The sequence below is a fragment of the Phytophthora ramorum genome, assembly GCF_020800215.1.
Source record: "Phytophthora ramorum isolate Pr-102 chromosome Unknown Phyram_PR-102_s0001, whole genome shotgun sequence".
Taxonomy (NCBI): Eukaryota; Oomycota; class Peronosporomycetes; order Peronosporales; family Peronosporaceae; genus Phytophthora; species Phytophthora ramorum.
In genome coordinates, this window is record NW_027150647.1 from 1,180,101 (window position 1) to 1,196,463 (window position 16,363).

Sequence of the window (16,363 nt, forward strand, 5' to 3'; positions counted from 1 at the left end):
CTGCGCCGATACTTGCAGCTACAAGTGCTTCATCGATCGACTATGGATCTTTGACATGGAGCGAGTGGGGCGAGATGTACACGCGTATTGCTACTGACGCTAGCGCACCTCGCAGAATATACAGCACAGGGCCACGGGTGCGAGCAAAGATAATGGTATCGACGCAGATCTCGGTGAGTGAGCTGGAAGCCGGGGAAGCCATTTTTCGCGAACAGATCAGGGGTATTGTAGAAGTTGAGACCATTGATCGAGTGCAGCTGGAATATTTACAGACCGATGTGCCCTCGGAAGATGAACAAGGAACGTATTACGTGGCGTTGGGTATTTCCGCTCTTCCTCCACCGCTTGGAAGCAGCGGAAATTCGTACGCTTCAACGGATTCATCGTTGGTGCTGCCTACTATTGAGATTGAACGTGAACGGATTGTCGAAAAAGTAAGGTATGGGAGCATTTTGGCGTCGGGAAACGTGACTATCGACAGTCTTTCGCTTTTTGGTGGCCAAATGAGTTTGGTTGACATTACGTTGGATGGAGAAGCATTAACGCAGGTTTACTTGAAGCCGTGGGTCGGTGTTCAGCTCGTAATTGCTTCGACAACGTCAGAGACGACAGGCGTCAGCACCAGTGATGGAGATCACTACACGACCGACCGCAATGCATTTCAAGACCTACGCTTGCGATTTCTGTTGGCCCGTCGGCTGCGGTCGGTACAAGTCGGAGTTTCTGACATCATAGTTCATTCACCAGTGGCTTTGCTGCCGTTTGATATCTTTCACGCGGATGCTGGTGTCCTAGAGATTGAGATTCACGTGCACGACATCCAATATGCTGATGTAGTCGAATCAATTCTAATAGATGATGGCAGCACACCCAACGCGACTGCAAGCAACAATCTTGCAGCTACTTTCAATGAGATGGAATCGCAGTGGCAGCTCATAGCGATGGATGTTGACACAGTAGCTGGCGAGTTGTTTTCTCCAGCAGGTGGATCAAGCACGTCGCTAGCTACAGACAATGGCGATTCTGGTTTCGTGAGCGAGCTGGCGTTTGAGATGCGAAATATTTCCATGGCGCAGTTGGAACGAACGAAGTGGTCTGTTCTCGACTTTATACGAATAGAAGCAGCTCAAATCACTTCTGGACGCGTAAGGTTTGGCCACATTGTGTTTCCTCCATCTTCGTACGCGTTGTCAAACCTTGACATCCACAATGACGGTAGTGATGCCGGCTCGATATTCGATCCTATCAACGCCATCAACTGGACGCTAAACTTTCTAGTCGAGAGCGAGAACTCGGACAGCGCAGATCTTGCTAGTCATATCACTGACACGCAGACTTTTGTCGAAATGGGATTCCAACATGCTTTGGGCTTCACGGCAGATAGCTCAAATTTTAGAAGCACAACGTTCAAAGGTGCTATTGATTGGGTCGATCCAGGGTGGGCTAATGCAGATTCAGTGGAGCCGTTCGTATCGTTCACGCTCACAATTCAACTCGAGCCGCTTGGCGCTTCTGGGATCATCTTGGAATCCCCTAACTTTTTTCAACTTCACTACGTCAGGTGTGCCTTAGTGCTATTGCTGCAGCAAGTTGCAATTGCAGATAACCAAGTCGCTCTCATCTCGGCGAACGCTGTAGATCTGCCGACAGTTAAACTGGATAAGACCGGGCACACATGGCACCGGCTACTATTTTTCAAGTATCGAGCAACCATTTCTGACGAAAGCCAACGTCGTGGCATCCGCTCTGTCATCTTCTCGCACCGATTAGCGGCCACGATTTCACACTACTCAGGCAGCACGTTGGAGCTAGTCGAGCGAGAAATCGATTTGCATGCTGATGGATCGCCAGTTTGGCCAAAATATTTGCCTGGTCTTCTTGTCGCCGCACCAACAGCTAACAGCACTAGTGATGGCTTTACTACTTCGTCAGCGTCGCAGCTGGGGCACCAGGAAAGTTTCACCTACGATTTTAGCGACCCCCAACCGAATATAGCGTCGGGTATATTGGCAGATGCTACGGGCTTGTGTCCGTCAACGACATCTATCAATACCTCTGCGCTGTGTATCAAACTTCATTTCACGGGTAGTTTTCAGGTGGCACCGATATATCTTCGCACACTGCACAGTCTTCGCCCGATTGAATCTTCCACGATCAGTCTTCCGCCTCAGCATGCTGCGTTGGACGCTGCCGATTCAAGTACCAGTTACCCAGCCCCATGGGTGCTGGTAGGGGAGCAGACTGTTGATGAAAAAACTTCGTGGGCGCTCCAGGTCGGCGCATCCCCAGATGCCAAGACGTATAGCATTCGCCTCACCTTTGCCGCAGTAGATACCATGCAAGATTTGAGCGCCACAACCCCCTTTACGCTCGATCTGGAATTTAATGCCGAGGATGTAGCAGTATCGCCCGTTGTGCGACGTCGGCAATTTGGCGATCTAGCCGTGGTGTCGACCATTGGCCAGCCCGCGCCAGCATTTATTACCGCCGAGCCCCCAGAGCTGGTGGGAGATGGAACTCAGACTAGTGTTCATATAACGATGGACTTGCAAAAGCCACGCCTGGGAGGGTTGTACTCAGTGTCTCTGCTGAACGATGTAGCACCATCTTGCAGGGACTGCACAACGGCTATGACGGACTGCAACTCCATTCTTGAGTGCCGAGCGTTTTCGGCCTGCGCCAGCGTTCTCCTCGATGCCGATTTGACTCTGATTTCAACGATGCTGCAGACTGACGCAACGGTGATAAGTGTCGATGCTTCCTGGCTGTTGAGAGACTGTCTGAGTCCTTCCGATGGCACTGTGTGGTCGAGTACCGTGCGCGAGATGCTTCTCTCGAGCTACACGTGTCTGTTGGGAAACCACTGCCCTCTGGCATATAGCGTCTCAGTGGGCAAACAACTCGTGCTGGACTACCAACACGGGGAACAGGTCCTAACATTTGAGCTTGCCAGTGGGTTCGCCAGTCTGAGCTTCATGTTGGACACGGACGAGGACGACTCGACCACGTACGAGTTCGTCGAGGACTTTTCTGCCAATGCCACTGACGTGACAACGCAACTGAACGCGATGCTGACCGAGATGTATCGTGCTGCACTGTCGAACGTGGCGACCGTGGAGTCGGTGCTAACGACATTGGAGGACCCGGCTACTGGTGCAGTGACCGCGCACTTGACCCTAAAGTACCTGTTCCTGGGGCAGCTCCCACTGCCGTTTGTGCATATCAGCAAGAGCGGCAGCACCGACGCGACTGTGGAGACCACCGTGCCGAACGAGACGCTGCATCTGCGCGCCATCCCGATAAATCCATAACATGTTGCCCATGTTGAAGTTGCGCTGTGTTCCGTACATCAATATAGTGTGCACCACTCTACGACAATTTGGTTGGCCAGTAGTCCGCGCAGCCGCGCAGCCAATCATAGCGATTGCCTGCGCAATCCTCCTCGTCTTTGTACCTTACAGCCTTCCATATGCCGAATTACGGGCATACCAAAACCAAGTCAGGATTTATAGACAAGCTCAGCACCAACTATCACTCGCAGTGCTTGTGGTGGCTGACGCCCAAGTCTCACTTTCTGCTGACTGCTCTGCTTGGAACATCGTTTCGAGGTACGCCGCGCCGCTGCCTCCCAATTAGCGCTAAATCTCTCAAGATGACGCAATGCTTACCTCTTATGTTCGTTCGGTGTCGCTAGCATCTGAGCATCCAGGAGGGAAGAATGCAGCTCTTCGTGGAGACCCTGTCGGGCTCCCCGCTCACGCTTAGCGTGGCGGCGGACGCCTCGGTTGCGTCGGTCATGCAGGCCGTGGAGGACGTGGAGTACATCCAGAACTTCCGCCTGGTCTGCGCCGGCAAGCAGCTGTCGAGCGGCTCGCTCGCTGACTACGCGGTCGGCGAGTGCGACACGCTCAAGATGCTGCTGTCTGTGAACGGCGGCATGCGCGCCAAGTGGCGCAAGAAACGTATGCGTCGTCTTCGTCGCAAGCGCCGAAAAATGCGTCAGCGCGCCAGATAAGCATCTCGCCACAGACTGTCGATGACCCGAAGGGGAATCGACCGGAATGAGGCCTATGATGCTTGAACGGGTGACACGTGCAACCGAATCAGCAGCAACAGCAGTTTTCTTCGGGGTCCGTTCCTTCAAGATGAAGCAGGACGACCAGGAAGGTTGACGTGGTTTCTCGTAGCTGGGTTAATTGAAATGGAAGAAAAGCGCATCCGCTGGGATGGATGAAGAGGAAAATTACGTTGAATTGTTTCGTTTCTCGTCAGAATTGCTGGCTCACGTTTGCAGGTCAATTGCAATGGAGGTACTGGGAACTTGTTATCGTGCCCGGAAGGATACTTTTGTGAACTTGTCTATTGTTGATGTAGAATCTGGATAGTGATATCCTTCGTCTGCCATAATTTAGGGGCAATCTCTAGGCGTGCCTTAATACTTTACGTTTGGGTCGTAGTTGAGTGCCCATGCGGCGAAGGCGGAGGCCGACGCAGACACTCGTCGGAAGAGAGTTTGCGGCCGCTCCGTGACAGAATACACACGGCTCCTGCTTGGTGGCGGTTGATCTGTGAAGTCGGAGCGTGGTGGACGTGTTCCACGCTCGAGGTCACTCGGATACTCATCCTCGTCGTCGTCGTTGTAGTCGTCCTCGACGCAGCCAGACGCCATCTCATCAAGGTTGACCTTGTCCTTGTCCTTGCTGTGCTTGTCCTGTGCTTCCGGCATTAGGATCACCAGGTCCTCACTTCGTGGCGTGGTCGGTCGGTTGCGCGTCGACAGCAACGGCCTCTTCTTCGGGTCTTGTTGGCTTACACGGCTGGTCGATAGAGGTGCAGCTCCAGAGATAGCAGACGTCGAACCTTGACGTGACAGCACAGGAGACAACATCGGAGCAGCGGGAGTGCTCGGCTCCAGTGTTGCGTCCACGCTCTCGATCTTGTAGTCATTCAAGACTCGGAAGGCTCGCTTGCGCTGCAGCTTTTCCTCCTCGCGGCGCTCGAGACGTTGTGCTGGAGTATCAAACACCCACATGGTCTCTCCGTCGCTGCTACGAGAACCACTGCTCCCCACTTGCGTCTTAGACCTGGATCCTTCGTGTTCGCTGTCGCTGTGAGCACCCTCTTCAGGAATTTGCTCGAGGCCTGCGCCCTTAGACTTGGATTTGGTTTTGCGCTTGTGCTTGCCGTGATGACGAAGCTTCTGCACCGAGTGAGTGAGCGCATGGAAGACCTCCGAAATGTTCGAATCGTAGTGCTTTTCAAACGTGTCCAACTTGATCTTGTTGTTGAGCTCGAGAATCTTCTTCTCACGAAGGCTGCAGACATGGATATCAATATCCGAATCGCGGTTGCGGGTGTCCGTGCTGCTAGTCATGCTGTCTGCATCTGAGGACTTGCGGTGTGTTGCAACATCATCATCACCTTCAACGTGTTTTCCAGATTCAGGTTGGTCGGATGTGCCACGGAACGACAAGAAGCTCGTTAAGCTGCGACGAACGCGGTCATTCCGCATAGCATCGAGACGTTTCTTCTCCTGAAACGCACGGAGTTTCTCGATTTTCTCCATGTGCATCTCTGCTCGCTCTACGAGAACCTCCCAACGCTCCCGAAGCTGTTCAGATGTGTAGAGCTCGAACTGCTGGTCATAATGGTGCTGCTTGGCCATTAGATCGTCCATCAACCGAATGAGTTCCCACTTGGGCCCGACACGCTCCACGGCGAGCACCAGCAATTCATCGTTGAAGCAGTCGCAGTGCTTGATTCGCTCCGTGCAATACGGACACAGGTCCTTCCAGCCCCACGTCTTGATGATCACGTACCACAACAAATCCTGAACAAGTCCCATCAGAGACATCCGCATTATTGCAGCCAGCAAGCCGAACCACATGAACTTCTTCAGGAACAAACAACTGCGGAACGCCCAGATGTAGAAGATCGGCGCCTGAGCCAGCGTTAGCAGCACCACGACGAGAAACTGCAACAGGAAAGCCAGCCGAAAAGAGAAACCCTTGAGGTTACCGCCAGCAGATTTTGCTCTGAAGTACTTGCGTCGTTGTCGGAAAATGAGCTTGAAGAGCTCCTTGAAAACAGCTTTGCCTGCCGGTGGAAGGATGGAGATCAGGATCGCATACAGCACCACTGACGTGAAGATCGTGATGTCTGCACCCCAGGAGTCTCGCAGCATCACGATGATGAACAGCACGTAAAACGTGATGTAGAGAGAACACACGACGATCAAAGCCCGCTCGCCTCGTGAGAGTCGTTCATTCCGGTACGGACAAAAGATCCACGTGAAGTAGTTCTCGTGGCGCCACCACGTGTAGAACGGCTCGAACGGGCGGCGGAACTTCCTCCAGCAGCATGGTCCACACAACTTCGTTTTGGGTACTTTTCGGTCCCATGGCATTGGCTGCCAGTAGTCCACCTCGTTCTCGGGCACGTTCAACTCACGCGAGTAAATGCGCTCCAAGTTCTTCTGCCAACTCTCGCAATGAATCACCATTTGGAAGACACGAAGTCCAAACAGTGTGATAATCACGTACGGTAAAAACAGCAGCAAATAACTCCCACCGAGCCAACCCGACGAGCTGCACGCGACCGGCATCGGGTTCACTGACACGTAGGTGACGTTGAAGTGTTCCCATGCACCTTTCTTCGCCATTTTTTTCTTTTGATCCAGGTTGTAGATTTTCTCGCTGGAGTACACACTTGTGGGCAATTGTCCAGTTTGGCAGTAGTCTGCGGTTGGATTTCGCTCGAGGTAGCACGGCTGCATAACAAAGTACATGGTCTCCTTGATGGTGTTGTCGATGTACGTGTGCGGCAAGTACGCATACGTGGTACGCAGCGTGGAGCCCGCCTCGATGTACTTGAAGGGCTCGCCATCAATGTAGTGTTCGAACTCGTACTCGTTTAGCAGGAGGGCATTGAAGTAGGACGAATTGGAGTTCGCGCTCAACGCCTCGGGGTTGGGCGTCTCAATGGTGTACGTGAGGTGAAAGTCAACTTCCTCCAGGAAGTGGAGGTACGTATAGTCTTCCGTGATCTGGACGTCCTGGGCCGTGAAGGCGTCTAGGTGCAGCACCTCGTTGAGCTGTAACGAAGAAAGCGAGATACCCAACCATAGAAGTACCCCCACGCCAACGAGCAGCCATATCCAGAACTGCACACAACCTCGACGCTTGCTGTACCGAGTGCCCAAGAATCCAGTCCAAAAGTGCTCGTGTTCATGCACCACAGGTCGCTCTTGAATGTAGGAAGCGCGGTGGTCGTAGCTTTCGTCGTGGTCTTCATCGCTGTTGTCCTGGTCAACATAACTGTCTCGAGGTTTGCGATCTACCCCAAGAGGGATCATGGCCGGGTTGAGCTGGATGTTGGGTTCGTGCCCGATGGACTTGGAGTAGGCAATGTACACCTCCAGCAGCTCGGTGTTGATCACCTCGTCGTCCATATCAGCGTCGCCGTCACTGCTCTCCTCCTCCGACGAGCTGACGCCCTCGACATCGTGTGCATCTGCCGACCCTGAACGCCGCAATTGCGCAGTGCCTCTGTTACTCTTCGCCCTGCTATTCTTCCTCAACGACCGCTGTCGGAACGTGTCGAACTGCACCGGTTGGTGCGTGTTGGCCAAGTGCACCAGTTCCTCAAACAGCGCTCGATTCTCCCTGCGTCTCTCTCGCTCTTCCGGTGTTTCCTCCTCTCTGTTGGGCGAGTCGAGCGGCAGTGACAATTGCTTCCTCAGATTTCTCTTCTGCTCATGCTGCATTTCCTCGCCCCCCTCCTCCTCTTCCTCCTCATCTGCATCTGTCATCAGCGCCGATTCGGACGCCGTCCGCGGTCTAAAAACCCTTCTCAGCAGTCCGTCCCCATTGGAGCTGGTGCCTCTGCGTCTCCGTCGTCGTCGATTGCCTCGGTCGATGCTCATTGTGCTGCCAATACTACGCTGACTCACAGGCGGCTCGGGGCCCTCGTCAGTCTCCGCAATGGGCTCCGCGGCTGTGGAAACGGGTCCGAAGAAGGCGCTGGCGATTGCGCGGTGGTTCATCTCGCGCGTGCTGCTGTTGTAGCTGCTGACGCTTGGGTTGCTGCGCGCGCTCCACATGTCGTCGCACTCGGAGCTTTGCGGGGCGTCCACAGCGCGCTGGAAAGCGGCGGACGGCTCGTTCGATGCGGAAGACGCCGGCGCAGGCCGCGCCGAGGTTGCCGCCGCTGCATTCGCGGCAGCGATTGCGTCCGCGGACGGCGGGGGTCGTGCGCGCGCTGCCATGGGAGTGACGGGCAATGCGCTCGCCCCGGCTAATATTGGAAAGTGAAGCGCGTAATCGCGGCAAGTACCGTTGGTTAGGTGTCGCTCCTCTCTGCCGCCTTGTCGCTCTTTTTGACTTGGATTCAGTATGTGAAGGACAGAGAAAGGTCGGATACCGAAAAATCACAGTATCGTCTCAAACGCGCCAATCAGATCCATTTCGGAACCGAGCGATTACGACGGCCAAACGTCTTGGCGTTTGTATTCAACGTCGATTACGGCAAGTTGCTTCCGTCAGTGCCCTGCTGTTGGTGACAATTGCTTTTTTGCACCAACACGAACTCCTTGGCGAGTTGCTGCTGACGGTGGCCGCCACCGTGGCGCTTGTTTTCATTGCTGCCGGCCAGCCATTGCTACCGGGCAGGATATGCGTTGATTGCGAACGCTGATTGCGAACGCAGTTTTGGTTGACGACCGTGTGCAGGTCACTTTTCCACGGGGTCGGATTGCGCCTAGCGTGCGACAGGGAGTTGTGACTCGCCTGCAGTGCTCAACGAGAGTCTCGCTGCGAGTCTCCCCCGCGCGGCGCTTTGCTCGGCCTAGTGCTTGGAGCCGCCACCCTCTTCGATTGCGGACGCGTTGCCAATCTCGCTCGCTCAGCATGAGACCCGCTCGCTTTTTCACCAATCGCCCAAGAGGCACTTGTTGTGCTTCGCTGATGTTTTGCAGTCGCGAAAACTGAATTTTGCTGAATTGTTGCCTTTCGTTCGTGTCCTCCCTCGGCAGAGCAAGTCTGCAGCTGGGGGGACGGATACATGATCGGATACATTCGCCTGAGATCCAAGGATACATTGAGTGCAGCGACGCGGCAAGCAGCTCACGTTTGAGCAGAAGGAGGCTGCTTCTTATCCTATGCCGTTGTGCTTCCATCCTGGAGCCTCCATGCGAGCGTGCTTGGTTCCAGGATATCAATGCATGTGTCTCCGACTCGGAATAGACCTGCAACGGAGCGTTCGTGCGCGCGCGGCATCGCTTCGTGGCGCCGCCACCACTTCATTCCGAGCGGTAAGGAGATATACACCTGAGGTGCCCATTTCGTGCAGCGAGAACGGAGAAACGTAGTGTCGCCGACGGACGATCGAGTTATTAGGTCCGGTGGTGCTGCGCCAGCGAGGTTCGTATCCGCAACCAAGTAGAGACGGACCAACGTGCATCGCGTTGGCTGTTATCCGTGTTGTCTGAAGATATTGTCTGGTTCGGATCAGCATTGTTCTTCGCGTGAACTTGGGCTGCACCGCGATGTGATAGCAGTGTAGTTATGTTGCGGTGACGACGATCGCGATGCACTTCGTCCAGACGCTTTTTCTGAGTTTATTGATCTTCCCCATGTGCTTCCCAGCGCGCTCCACAATAACATCCAAGCGAAGTTATTCTACTTCCATGAGGCCAAGTTCTCGAATAAGTTGGTCCCAGGCGTTCAACTGTAAGAGCTAACTAACAGCTCATCGTTGAAACAATCGCAGGGCTTGATTCGCTCCGTGCAGAGTTGACACATGCAAAATCCGGTGAAGTGACACCCGTAGTAAAATGAATTCTTCAGAAAATGACAACATCGTCTCACCCAGATGAAGAAGATCGGTGTTTGTGCCAATGTAAGCTGCAACACAACAAGGACCCGTGGCAAAAAATGCAAGACGGAAAAAGAAGCAAAGCTCCTCCTCCTCCAACTTTCGCACAAAAGAGCTTGCGTCGTGGTCGGAAAATCAGCTTGAACAGCTCTTTGAATACAGCTTTACCAGCGGAAGGGAGAATAGACGTCGCGATGGCGTACATTATTCAATAATGTATACATCACCACCGACGTGAAGATCGGCATGTCTGCTCCCTACGGATCTCGCACCATAGCTATGATGTAAACGTGGAAGAGTTTAGCGCTCATATGACCCTCCTTCTCCGATAAGCTGAGGGGTTATCACTATCGCTTGATAACTCGTTGTAACCACATAATCCTTCTGTTATCACTCCAACCCCACGTGTCCAGGGCCACTCTTGATTAAAATAATTAACCACCATCTCCCAACTTCGGATCTTGTAATTATGCCGACCATGTAGGAAGTAGGCAGTCTGCGTGTATGGAGGAGGGATGAAGGCAGTTGTTGGATAGATACCCAAAATTGGAGCGCAGGAATTCACGCTCTCCTTCTTTAATCCAATCCAAGCAGCATCCACTGATGTCCTCGGTGACGTGTGAACCAGCGGTGGATATTGCTTCCGTGCAAGGCGAACCCATCCAAACCGCGTGTGCCGTTCACGCCGTGTGGGAATTGTCGCATTGCTCCTCGCATCATATGGTGGTGCACCGCCGCAAACATCCATCGCTGGGGGCCATTATTAAACGGAAGTGCCATGCTGCCATGAAGCTTTTCACTGCTGTGGCAGCGGAGCTCGTCGCCCTGCAGAGCCCACTTGAACTGTGCGACCTGCACCTTGTCGACGCGTTTCAATCAATTCGGCGCATAATCATTCTTGATGTCCTACTATTGGCTAAAAGATCAAACGAAGTATCTGATTGGCTGATACGTTCTTTGTTTACTGTATCGGCACCCCATCCGAACAGCACTTGCAGTCAGTCGTCATTTCCAATTTTGCTCGTCATGGCGACGCCCCCGCCGCGATTCCTCGAGGCTGACGCGTTTGACGAGCTGCCAGTGAGTCAGCGCAGTCTCGGAGGCATCCCAACCAGCGACCGAGGCAGTCGACGACGCAGACGACGTCGAGACACGAGCGCAGAACCGGAGACGCTCTCTAGCGGCGAGTTCCGCCGCCGAGCAGCCTCGGAATCGGTCGCTCCAGACTCGGGCAATGGGAAGGACCCGAGAACGAAAGAGAACTGCGCGCTGTTCGAAGACTTGACGCGTCTGGCCGACAAGAACGAGCCCGTGACGTTTGACACGTTCCGCCAGAGCTCGACGCGGCGCAACAGCCGAGTCAGAAGCAATAGTGACGTCGTGGTAGGTGTTGGGGACTTGGATGAAGAAAAAGAAGCGGTGAGGGCCAGTGACGATAAAGAGGGAAGTGAGGCGGCCCTGGACACGGAGCTGCTGGAAGCCTACCTTGCTTACTGCAAGTCTATCGGCCACGAACCCAACATTAAGATTAGCATGGAGGCCGCCTTAGCTGACACAGAAGAAGCAGTACAAGGTGGACCAAGCAGCGACGTAGCGGCGTCTGTTGCCGGGCGAGCGGCTCTACCGGAACACAACCACTTTTGGACTGATTTTATAGGGACCAGATACAGCAGGCGACGAGGTTGCGTACAGTTCTGGACGTGGCTGCTTATTGGCGTGGGCATCGTGCTCTGGTTGGGTATCTCGCTCTCGTCGTTGCATCTCAACGAGGTGCTGCACTTGGACGCCTTCACCGTCCAGAACGTCCAGGTCACGCAGGACTATACGTACCTGCATTTCCTGGAAGAGGTTGACTTCCACCTCACGTACACGATCCAGACGCCGAATCCAGGTACCAACGCGAACCCAAACTCTTCGTACTTTAACGCGCTGTTGCTCAACGAGAACGAATACGAACACTATGTGGAAGGTGAACCTTTCGAGTACGTGGAAGAGGGATCGACGCTGCGGACAACCTACGCTTATTTACCGCGCACTTACATCGACAACACCATCAAGGAAGAAATGTACTTTGTCATACAGCCATGTTATCTCGAGCGAAACCCTACAGCCGATTATTGCCAGACCTCGCAACTGCCATCAAATGTGAACTCCGACGAAAAAATCTATGACCTGGATAAAGAGGATACGATGAGCGAGAAAGCCGTGTGGCAGCACTTCAACGTGACGTATATTTCGGTGAACCCGATGCCAGTCGCCTGCAGCTCGTCTGGAATAGTTGGTGGCGCATATCTGTTGCTCTTCCTGCCATATCTACTGATCACACTTTTCGGGCTACGCATTTTTCAGATGATTCGTCACTGCGAAAGCTTCCAGAAGAACATCGAGCGCATTTACGCTCGTGAACTGGACGTGCCCGAGAATGAGGTGGACTACTGGCAGCCAATGCCATGGGATCGAAAAGTGCCGAAGACCAGACTGTGCGGACCATGCTGCTGGAAGAAGTGCCGTCGGCCATTCGAGCCGTTCTACACGTGGTGGCGTCACGAGAACTACTTCACGTGGGTCTTTTGCCCGTACCGGAATGAACGGCTCTCGCGCGGCGAGCGGGCTTTGATCGTCGTGTGTTCTCTCTACATCACGTTTTACGTGCTGTTCATCATTGTTATGCTGCGAGACTCCTGGGGTGCAGACATCACGATCTTCACGTCAGTGGTGCTGTACGCTATCTTGGTGTCTATCTTGCCGTCCGCCGGCAAGGCGATTTTCAAGGAGCTCTTCAAGCTCATTTTTCGACAGCGACGGAAGTACTTTCGCGCGAAGGCTGCCGGTGGCGATCTCAGTGGATTTTCTTTCCGGTTGGCGTTCATTTTGCAGGTGTTCGTGGTTGTGCTGCTCACCTTGGCGCAGGCACCGATCTTCTACATTTGGGCGTACCGCAGTTGTCTCTTCCTCAAGCAATTTATTTACTACGGTGCGCTAGCAGCGATCGCGCGCATGTCCCTTATGGGGCTTGTTCAAGACTTCGGATGGTACCTCATTATCAAGACGTGGGGCTGGAAGGACTTGTGTCCTTACTGCACGGAGCGCATCAAGCACTGCGATTGCTTCAATGACGAGGTGCTGGTGCTAGCCGTTCAACATGTGGGGCCGAAGTGGGAGCTTATTCGAGTTCTCGATGGGCAACTTGCGAAGCAGAATCACTACGCAGCACAGTTCGAGCTCTATACGGCCGAGCAATTACGCGAACGCTGGGATGTCATCGTAGAGCGTGCCGAGAAACACATGGAGGAGGTCGAGAAGCTTCGTGCTTACCAGGAGAAGAAACGCCAAGATGCGCTGCGCCACGACCGCATTCGCCGCAGTTTCACGAGCTTCATTTCGTTCCATGGCACTACCCAAGCAGTTTATCCGGATTTTGAGAATGGAAAAAGCGGTGACGGTGATACCACGAAAGATCGTAAGCTCTCCGATGAGGACAGCACGAGTGATCATGCAGAGGACTCGGCCGATGAGTTGCACATGTGCAACCTTCGCGAGAAGAAGATCCTGGCATTGAACAGCAAGATTAAGCTGGACGAGTTCGAGAAGCACTACGACTCCAACATCTCGGATGTCTTCCACGCACTCGCGCACTCCGTCACGAAGCGTCGAAAGCACGAACAGCATGAGCACAGTACGCACGAACACGCCGAACATGAAGACAATCAAGTCGAACATAGATCCACTCTCACTGCTCGCCAAAGCACCAGCGGCTCGAGCAGTAGTGATGGCGAGACCATGTGGGTGTTTGACACCCCTGCACAGCGACTGGAACGCCGCGAGGAGGAGAGGCTGCAGCGTAAGCGGGCATTCCGTGTGCTGAAGGACTACAATATCGAGAGTGTGGCTTCCTCATCCGAGCCATCCATCCCTGTTGCTTCAACGCTGTCGCCTCCAGGCCCTTCGAACCTGCCAACGCGTCAATTAGGACGGCAGGAGTCAAGGCGAGTGCCGTTGCTCTCGACGCGCAACAAGCCAACCACGCCTCGGGACGAAGATCTGGTGATCCTCATGCCGCAGACGCGCGGCAAGGGCGACAAGAGCAAGGACAATCTTGATGCGGTGGCGAACGTGAGGGTGGAAGATGACTACGACGATGAAGAAGACAGCGACTTCCCGAGCGACCTGGAGCGCGGCCACTCTCGCTCTGCTTCATCGTCGCAAGCAGCGGCTGGTGCCAACCGGGTCTACGCCGTCACGCAGCGACCCAAGACGCTTTTCCGACGAATGTCTACCTCCGCGTCAGCAATTGCAGGGTGGGCACTAGCCTACGACCCCCAGGCCGCCAAGGATCTGTAGATAAGTATCCAAATGCTCGTTGAAGTGCATTGCGGAGACCAAAAAGGCAAGCACCCTCTTAAATCCGCTACATCACTCATCATCAACGTGTAATCACCATCATTCATAGCCCTATTCGTTTAACAAAACCAGCCAATCGCAGTTCGTCTGACACGTGCATATTCGTTAAATACGTAATTAAAACGTATACTACGGACCGATCTCTGTAACTTACACCGATGCTCCCCTGTGGCTCACAGAAGAAGCCGCTCGGAGCATCACTTGACACTCATAATGCAGGCGCTGCGCTCCACTCTGACGAGCTCCACACGCGGCCTGCGCATGCGCGCGCAGGCGGCCTCGTCCACGCGCTGCTTCGCCACGGACAAGCGCTACACGCCCGTGAACGAGGTGCCCGCCAGCGTGCTGCAGAACATCAACTCGGAGACGATCTTCTCGCCAGGCTTCGCTGTGCGCGGCGAACACGCGCCCGTCACGGGCGCCAAGCCTGCGTACCTGGATGTGCAGGCCACGTCGCCCACGGACCCGCGTGTGCTGGACGCCATGCTGCCCTACATGACCTACGCGTACGGCAACCCGCACTCGACGACGCACGAGTTTGGCTGGGATGCTGATAAGGCCGTCGAGCACGGGCGCGAGAGCGTGGCGCAGCTCATCGGCGCCAACGCCAAGGAGATTATCTTTACATCGGGCGCCACCGAGAGCAATAACGCCATCTTGAAGGGCATTGCGCACTTTACCAAGGCCAAGAAGAAGCACATTATCACGACGCAGATCGAGCACAAGTGCGTGTTGGACTCGTGCCGCGTGCTCGAGACCGAGGGCTTCGACGTCACGTACCTGCCCGTGGGCACGAACGGACTCGTGGACCTGGAGCAGCTCAAGCAAGCCATCCGCCCGGACACGGCGCTCGTGTCCATCATCGCCGTGCACAACGAGATCGGCGTGCTGCAGCCGCTCAAGGAGATCGGCCGCATCTGCCGCGAGCACAAGGTCTTCTTCCACACGGACGCGGCGCAGATGCTGGGCAAGCTCCCGATCGACGTCAACGAGATGAACATCGACGTCATGTCTATGTCTGGCCACAAGGTCTACGGCCCCAAGGGCATCGGCGCCATGTACGTGCGTCGTCGCCCGCGGGTCCGTCTCGAGCCTATCATTTCCGGCGGCGGCCAGGAGCGCGGCCTGCGCAGTGGCACCCTGGCAGCGCCGCTCGTCGTGGGCTTCGGCAAGGCCTGCGAGATCGCCACACATGAGATGGAGAACGACCACCGATGGGTGAGCTACCTGTCGGACAAGCTCTACCACGGCATCACGGACCGCATCGAGCACGTCGTGCTGAACGGCGACCTGGAGCAGCGCTACCCGGGCAACCTGAACCTGTCGTTCGCGTACGTGGAGGGCGAGAGTCTGCTCATGGCGCTCAAGAACATCGCCGTGTCCTCGGGCAGCGCGTGCACGAGCGCGTCGCTGGAGCCGTCCTACGTGCTGCGCGCTATCGGTGTGGGCGAGGATCTGGCGCATACGTCCATCCGCTTCGGCATCGGCCGCTTCACGACCGAGGAGGAGATCGACTACGCCGTGGACCTGTGCGTGAAGCACGTGACGCGTCTGCGCGAGATGAGCCCGTTGTGGGAAATGGTGCAGGAGGGCATCGACCCGAACACGATCCAGTGGAGCCAAGACGCGCACTAAAAGGGCGAGCTCAGCAGAGCGAGGTGATGGTAGCGGAGCGTGAACCGGCAACGAGGAGGACAGATACAGCGATCTAATAACGTTTTGCTAGTTGTCTCACGTTGCAGTGTTGCTTGCTGTAGCCATTTCTTGTACGGTCGTCAAGACTGTCACATGCAATCGCTTTTCTCATGACGACAACCGCCAGAGTTACCACCGCCTGCCTCGCCGAAAGTTTGCCACGCCGCTGGTCAACTGAGCGCTAAGGTGAGTGAGTAGCTGCTGCTGCACGCGCAATATGCTCGGTCTCTCGGTGTTGCTAGCAACAAAGAAGCGTTACTGCTTGTCGGCTGCGCTAACGCCCGCCACAAGCAGCTTGCCGCTCGAGCCCTAGTCTTGCCAGCCGTCTTGAAGTCGCGTTAGTGCCGCGGAGCAGAGCAAGCAAGGCAGGCGAGCGCTGTCGATCAGCGAGACC

General features: G+C 54.9%; 5 protein-coding genes across 5 annotated transcripts; 4 read left to right on the forward strand and 1 right to left on the reverse strand.

Moving 5' to 3' along the window:
- Positions 1-152: 152 nt before the first annotated feature.
- Positions 153-3,311, forward strand: KRP23_188 (uncharacterized protein; the record flags this gene model as incomplete). Its single annotated transcript, XM_067886355.1, has 1 exon — positions 153-3,311. The coding sequence occupies one exon, from the start codon at positions 153-155 to the stop codon at positions 3,309-3,311; it is 3,159 nt and encodes a 1,052-aa protein (XP_067750743.1).
- A 158-nt stretch (positions 3,312-3,469) lies between these two features.
- Positions 3,470-4,015, forward strand: KRP23_189 (uncharacterized protein; the record flags this gene model as incomplete). The annotated part of the gene is made up of 3 exons (XM_067886366.1): positions 3,470-3,608; positions 3,695-3,741; positions 3,803-4,015. The coding sequence occupies 3 exons, from the start codon at positions 3,470-3,472 to the stop codon at positions 4,013-4,015; spliced, it is 399 nt and encodes a 132-aa protein (XP_067750744.1).
- A 417-nt stretch (positions 4,016-4,432) lies between these two features.
- On the reverse strand, positions 4,433-8,101 carry KRP23_190 (uncharacterized protein; the record flags this gene model as incomplete). Its single annotated transcript, XM_067886377.1, has 1 exon — positions 4,433-8,101. One exon carries the CDS (start codon positions 8,099-8,101, stop codon positions 4,433-4,435), a length of 3,669 nt encoding a protein of 1,222 aa, XP_067750745.1.
- A 2,798-nt stretch (positions 8,102-10,899) lies between these two features.
- KRP23_191 (uncharacterized protein) lies at positions 10,900-14,214 on the forward strand (the record flags this gene model as incomplete). The annotated part of the gene is made up of 1 exon (XM_067886388.1): positions 10,900-14,214. The coding sequence occupies one exon, from the start codon at positions 10,900-10,902 to the stop codon at positions 14,212-14,214; it is 3,315 nt and encodes a 1,104-aa protein (XP_067750746.1).
- A 273-nt stretch (positions 14,215-14,487) lies between these two features.
- Positions 14,488-15,909, forward strand: KRP23_192 (Cysteine desulfurase, mitochondrial; the record flags this gene model as incomplete). Its single annotated transcript, XM_067886399.1, has 1 exon — positions 14,488-15,909. The coding sequence occupies one exon, from the start codon at positions 14,488-14,490 to the stop codon at positions 15,907-15,909; it is 1,422 nt and encodes a 473-aa protein (XP_067750747.1).
- Between the last annotated feature and the right edge of the window lie 454 nt (positions 15,910-16,363).